Consider the following 6967-nt stretch of genomic DNA (forward strand, 5'->3'; position numbering starts at 1 on the left):
TCTGGGTATTCACCATTACTGATATGATAATTGAGAAACTTGTGATATGGTTCTGAGGTTTGCTGGGACAGTGTTTGAAAAGCTCTGGGGCATGGAACAGCCTCCCCCAGCCTGCTGGCCTTCCAGATGTGTTGGACTACAAGTCCCATCATTCCTGGGACAGCTGTGTGTCCAGCACACCGGGAGGGCACGAGGTTGGGGAGGCTGAAATAGAACATTGTCTTCCACAATACCTTCTGCTATTAGTCTCTCTCTGAGTGCCTTTGCATAAGGTACAGCTGGAGGGCAAGCCTGGAAGAAGCTGCCATGCATCTCTTTGAGAATCTTAGGGTCTCCGTGATCTTGGGTTGCTCACTACAAGATTCCTTTACCTGTTCCTAATGCTGCACCTTGAAATAAGCTGTGTCTCTAGCTGCCAAAGTAGAGCTGTGCACAGTAGCAGCAAGGAGTGTCTTAACTAAAGCTTTGTCTCAATGCCATGTTGAAATATTACTACTCCATGAAGCAATGCTTGTTTACAATGTGGATTTCCTTCACTGGCCTCTTCTGGTCAACTTAATCATTTTTATGCTGTGCCCTCCTTCAGTCAGGTGGGCCTGCCCTTCTTTGTTACTTTTGTTAATGCTGTAATTCTTGCCAAGTGTATGTTTTCTCTCTAAACATGTTTCATACTACGAACTGTAAATGTCTGTTAGGTATTCAGCCGTTCCCAATGAGAAGTAGATAACGAAAATAGTTTTTGAAAGATTCCACCTCTGTGTAACAGATTACATCTGTGTCAAAACTCTTCCACTCTTTTCCCCATTAGGATGGTCTCTGTATAATAGTTTCTATTGCAGTGTAAAAACCTTCACATATATCTCCTTATCCAGGTGGCACTTTTGGACTTTGGAGCAACACGGGGGTTTGATGAGGAATTCACTGATGTCTACATAGAGGTGAGGACTCTTTTTGTGGGCTTGAGTTGCACGTAGCTGGAGCAAAAACCAGAGGTGCCCTGAAGGAGATGCAGCTTGGCTCCTTGCTTTACACTTCTAACACTCCCTATCTTGTGCAACCTGACTTCATTATTCTGGTTTGTTACGTCCTAAATGAGAACGAAGAGTGCTTTCACAGGGGAGTCAACACATTAATTTCTTCCTGATCTCTCCCTCTCTCTCTCTCTCTGAGTTTCAAAAGTGCAAATAGTGTTGATGGTGTATCATGTGAGAAAAAGTAGTTTTGAAGATTAATAATGCGTAGACATGTGGCTGTCTAATTCTAATTTGATTGACTGTGGCTGTTCTAGTGGACAGACATTATCTCAAAATTCCGCAGTACCAAATCACCATAGGGGAAAGGTAGTCTTTCCTAGCAGTCAGTTTAATGTAATAGATGTATCGTGGTTGTGCATTTGTTGCACAGGATCCAGATGCCTTCCTTCAAGTGGGGGCTTCTGTAGTGTACATTCCCAGGACATTCATTGCTGAGAAAATTATTTGCCTTTCTGACCAGTGCTCACTCAGGCCAAATATTTAAATTCTTGGGAGGGAATTCAGTATTTCTTGGCTACAATCCATTGTAAAGTTAAGCACTCTTAAGTCTACTGTGTTGGCTTGTGGTTTATGTTTCTGTTGTAACCAGTGAAGTGATAAATTAGTGTATCAGTTCCTAAAATCTAGATGTTGCCCTTTGCATTTGTGAACACAGCTGGAATTGTTCATGTTCTGAAACTGCTAGCATTTTTGAACAGTTTAGCAGATATTTGTCATGAAGTACCAAACACCTTCCTGGATACCAACCATGTTTCTGGGATGCCAAATTAGGGCCTTTCTTCTGTCTGCGTATGGGCTTGATTGGGCGGTCTCCCACCTGACTTTTGAATGATTTTCTTCCCGTACAGTTAATCAAAGCAGCTGCTGAATTGGACAGAGAGCGAGTGAAAAAGAAATCAATAGAAATGAAATTCCTATCTGGCTATGAAGTCAAGGTACATAATAGAACCAAACAATTATCTCCCTGAGTAGCTACTGGTGTAACGTCAGTCTAAAGAAAATGCAATATCCAGCATTGAATCCAGGATCCTTGTTGTTGCTCACAAACAAAGCAGGATCAGCCAGGCAGCAATACACCAAGGGGCCCTTCCTCAAAGCCACTATAAAAATAGTGTGGGGGCGGGGGGCGGGCAAGATAACCTGCCAAGTTATTTATTTATTTATTACATTTGTATACCACCCCGTAGCCCAGCCTTCCTCAACCTGGGGCGCTCCAGATGTGTTGGACTACAGCTCCCAGAATGCCCCAGCCAGGCTGGGGCATTCTGGGAGATGCAGTCCAACACATCTGGAGCGCCCCAGGTTGAGGAAGGCTGCCGTAGCCGAAGCTCTCTGGGCGGTTGTATCTTATTCCTTTTTCAAATTCAGCTTAATTTAATTTGTCATTCTTAATACCAGTAGAGCCCTTCTCTAATTTGAATTCAAGTCCACAAATTTGTATTCTACCTGGTAATCTACAGAGAACAAATCATAACTGGAATGCAATGGGCAGAACATTGGCCACTGTCTGCCATGGGCTGCATCATTCTTTGTAACTACAGTGTACTCCGGGACCATTGAAAATGCAATTCCTGGGCTGTGCCTAGTCTCCCCACCCCATTGTGCTTTTAGGAGAATATTCGCCCCCATGAGAACTTGAGAAGACCAGGAGTCCTGGATGTGTTCGTGTGTTCTGTGCAGTATGATGGGAAATTTGAAAAACGCAGGCGTGCAGCAAAATTGAACCTGCAGTGTTGAGTTCCTTTAAGTTCATTGGCCTTCATCAGTTAACTTAGTGCACTTTGAGTTTGGGATTTTACAGGTTTAGGGACTTGCTTCCAGTGGGATATGAGTACTTGGCCTTTGGTAGGCAAGTTGGCAATGAAACATGTCTCCTGGATGCTAACTGTGCCTCCAGAGCTAATTGCTTGTTATCTGGAGCTTTGTTTGATACTGAAAGGTTGCCTTGGTATGTAGAATTGGGATGGAGCTTGGTTTTCAATGTTGGCTCTCTTTTGGGCTGCAGAGATGGGGATGTGAAAGGCTGGAGGGTTGGAACATTCAGCCTCTATCATGCTACCAAAGCCTTCTGAGAGGAAGTAGGAAGCCAACCTTTTTACAATAGCAAAGACTTTCAAAATTGGGTTGCTTCATTTTACTCCATGGGGAAAGATTTCTGCTCAGAGAATCCCATTTTAATTAATGACTGAAGAGAGAAGTTCTTTATTATGAGCCAGCAGCTTGAGAAAATGTTCTCTGCTGCCCTCCATAATATGGAAAGTCTGTGCCCTCATATCATACTGTGTAGGCTATAATGCTTGATTGTATGTCTCTTCACGGTACCTGTGTTGGGTTTTGTTCTTGTTTACTCAAAACTGATATTTTGGGGATGCTCTCCATAATCAGCAGTGCTTATCGTTACGTCAACCATGCATAGGATTGGATTGGGCGTCTGGTGTTCCAACAGTGCCTACTCAGATCTTATGTGCATGCACTTGAGAGCAAGGCCCGGTGACTTCTGAAGTGCCGTTTTGTGACTAGCGCCACCGGGTTGACTAGAAGCCTGAAGTCTGCCTTTCCCTGCCTGAGGGTGACTGTTTTCAGTGACTGACAGTCGGTGCTAAGAGGCAGAGCCCTTTCCTGTCTTGTACATCCAGCCTAGTACAGCTACCTTTGAGCAATTATTCCAGAGCTGAAGGTTGGCTGCTGCTGCTTTTCATAGGGCCATTCTATGTCTGGTTCAATGGCTCACGCGATCCACTCATCACCGCAATTCCTGGGTTGAACAACCCAGAAATTGCCACTGTGATGTGTGAACCTGGTCAGAGAGTTTAAGTGCACATGATATCTGACTCTTTCACTTTTTTTCAGCAGATGTTTTCAAAGCAGCTGATGAGAATCACACTTTTTGTTTTCCTTTAATCCAGGCTATGGAAGATGCCCACCTGGATGCTGTCCTCATCCTTGGAGAAGCTTTTGCATCTAGTGAACCTTTTGACTTTGGTGGCCAAAAAACCACTGAGAAGATACATGGCTTAATCCCAGTCATGCTGAAGCACAGGCTAGTCCCTCCACCAGAGGAGACCTACTCTCTTCATCGGAAAATGGGAGGCTCCTTCCTCATATGCTCCAAACTGAAGGCCCAAATTCCATGCAAGAACATGTTTCAGGAAGCCTACAGTAAATACTGGAGTGGAAAGGCCAAGAAGGAATAGTAGCACAGGAGAACTATTGAACACCGCCCTGTGTTTATGGCCAATCATCCACATTCTAGCAAACCACAGTACTACTTCTCTCACAGCCCCAGAATCACTTCAGAAGTGCAGCAGCCTGTCTCCTGGAAGCAGTGTCCCTGGTTTTAAGGACAGTGCTGTTGTTTTGTTGGGCATATCTTCTCTTTACGCTCTCACCAGATTATCTGTGCAGCCTCTGTTTTTACAAGAAGTGGTAGTCTAGTGTAGGGAATGAGGGGGAAAGCTAGGCAGCTGCATTTCTTACTGTCCTAGGTATCAGCTTTCTTTTTCATGTTTTAATACTGATAGCTGTGTACCTTTTCTTTTCTTTTCTTTTTTTTTTAAAAAAAATGGGGTGGAGGAAAGAGAACCAAACCGAGTTGGCATTGAAATCTATTTGTAATTCTCCAAATGTTTGTGGGTGTTTTCCTTTTTTTAGATGTCCTTTAATTTTTTTTCTAAGGTAGAATGCAAATGGTTTCATATTGCGAAGTATAGATTGCCAACATAACTTACAAGAGAAGCCTATTTTTGTATGATATTTGGTGGGAGTCTGTTAACGGTCGGGATCTTCTGATGGAACAATGTAAGATGTGTACATAGGCTATTTTATGCCTTCAGTCTCTGGTTTTCAAGGAAAGTGAAGATTTTAAAGAATCTGATGCAAGTGGTGCAGTGGTGTACTTGGAACACCCAGGGTTTAAATTCAGATGCTCACCTCCGGTTCTCTGAGCTGAATGTATAAGCGGAGGGAATGTAGTTAATGGGGTTTCTCAGTAAGTGGAGAATTAGAGAAACCAAAGCTCTAATTGTGGCATTTAAAGAAGCCCAGCAATGAAGCTACACTTTCTCCATTTTCGGGCTTGCACCTTTGTAATGCAGCCTTTGATGAAAGGGTGCAGGGAAGCCAGGGAGAGGCACATACTCTGGGCTTCTTATAGCAGCATTGAAGGCATTTCAAGGTTTCATTGAAAAGCATAATAAATGTGTAAGTAGCTGAACGCACAACTTTAAGCAATTGGAGGCAGATTGGCAAATATATTTTGGTTTTTTTGTACAACAGTTGGAGCTGTACAACTTTCAACTGATTTCCAATAAAGTGCTTGTGCAGAAGGATGTTTGGCTGTGGTTCACTGACCCAGTGGGAAAGGTCTATTGCACTTTATTTTCCATTTAAACCCTGTTTGGGTGCTGGAGAGGAGGGGAGCACACGTTCACTAGCTTTAACCACAACATCTTTGTCAGCTGCAGCCTCAGACCTTTGCATGTCGAGCAGAAGGTCTGAAAGGGTAATCCAAGTGCAAGTCCCCCCCCCCTTCAGACTTTCTGTCTGAAACCTTCTGAGAACATTTGGAGGTAAATACCTAAACAGGGTTTACTCTGCTTGTATTCCAATAATAACTAAATACTTGCTTCTGTTTCATAACAATAATTATTCACATATTTGTCCATTATGCAGGAAAGTATGGTTTCTGGGAATTAAGATCCACATTATAACCTCAGGCCACAGAGCTAAGTGCCCATTGAAATGAGTGATTTTATGTGCATCCATCTCTGAGTTAGATTCTAGGTCAATGCCATTAACACACACTTCCTTAAGGTATTTATTCCAGTTGCTGGAAATTCTCCAGATTTAACATCACCATATTATTGCAGGAAGTACAAATCCTAGAACGGGGTACTGGTAAAATTAGAATGAATACATTTTTGCTGTACAACTACTATTACTTCTGCCAGTTTTTTTGTGGTGGTGGTGGTGGGGAGCTTTCCATCGCCCAGAATCATCTTTCCCCTCCAAAAACATCTACCACTTATCTTGCTAGATCATGGCTACTCCATTTCAACTGTGGTAGTGGTGACAGCAGAGAAAAAGAAAATGTCAGATTATAGTGGATTGACCAATGACTAGAATGTCATGCTAGTGTGCCACAAGAAGAGTCGATGAATCAGGCTGAAGATCTATCCAATCCATTATGCTGTTTCTACCAGTGGCTGGCCAGCCAGCTGCCTCCAGGAAGCCTACAAGCAGAACACAAAAGTCTTCTGTTTTGTTCTTAGCATGTGTTCAGGGGCTTATCTTTTATAAATTTCCTGTTTTAAAGTCAGAGGTCACCCCTGCATTTGTATAGAAGCAAATTCTGTAAGATAGTTATGTGTGATGTGAAATCCTTACACCTGTCCTGAATCCAAGTATTAATTAAGGGCAAACATTTTCTTACTTTCTACATCCCGGTGTGTGTTACAAATATTAAGCCAGAAGTCATCTTTCCAGCAATATAACATGGATGGAGAAGGCGAATTTAGTCTTAATGACTTGAATTTTAGCATTAGTTCATAAGAAACATTTAATGGAATCCTCTGGGTGGGATGAACAGCCTATGTGCTTTGCAGTGGATACTAAGCAATGCAAACCACTGCAAAAGAGGATTGCCATGTTCAAATCTGCTTGAACTATACGTGGCAAACTGCTCATATGAGTGGCTCATACCTCAGATCTGGTTTCATGACGAGCAGCCCAACATTTGCATTGTTTCATGGAGGAAGCTGCTTACCTTTCAATACGATGGTTTGATGAGACAGCAGGAACACACAGGAAGTCTACCTACTTGACATTCTGTTATTTACTAGTATGACTTTCCTCGGTATCTAATATGGTTAGTAGCTTTTCATTTATGCGACACAGTGTTGTCTTTCTGGTGTGCTTTGTTCATACTTACGGGA

The 6967-nt window shown here is 42.7% G+C and overlaps 1 protein-coding gene across 1 annotated transcript in view; it reads left to right on the top strand.

Moving 5' to 3' along the window:
• The window catches only part of COQ8A (coenzyme Q8A), a 72035-nt gene extending 66673 nt beyond the window's left edge, over positions 1-5362 (top strand). The window contains exons 13-15 of the mRNA XM_063124147.1: positions 873-938; positions 1883-1969; positions 3941-5362. Of these exons, the coding sequence (XP_062980217.1) occupies positions 873-938; positions 1883-1969; positions 3941-4228 (441 nt within the window). The 3' untranslated portion in view covers positions 4229-5362. The remainder of the gene's footprint in view (positions 1-872; positions 939-1882; positions 1970-3940) is intronic.
• The last annotated feature ends 1605 nt before the right edge of the window (positions 5363-6967 follow it).

The sequence above is a fragment of the Elgaria multicarinata genome, chromosome 4 (assembly GCF_023053635.1).
Source record: "Elgaria multicarinata webbii isolate HBS135686 ecotype San Diego chromosome 4, rElgMul1.1.pri, whole genome shotgun sequence".
Lineage (NCBI taxonomy): Eukaryota > Metazoa > Chordata > Lepidosauria > Squamata > Anguidae > Elgaria > Elgaria multicarinata.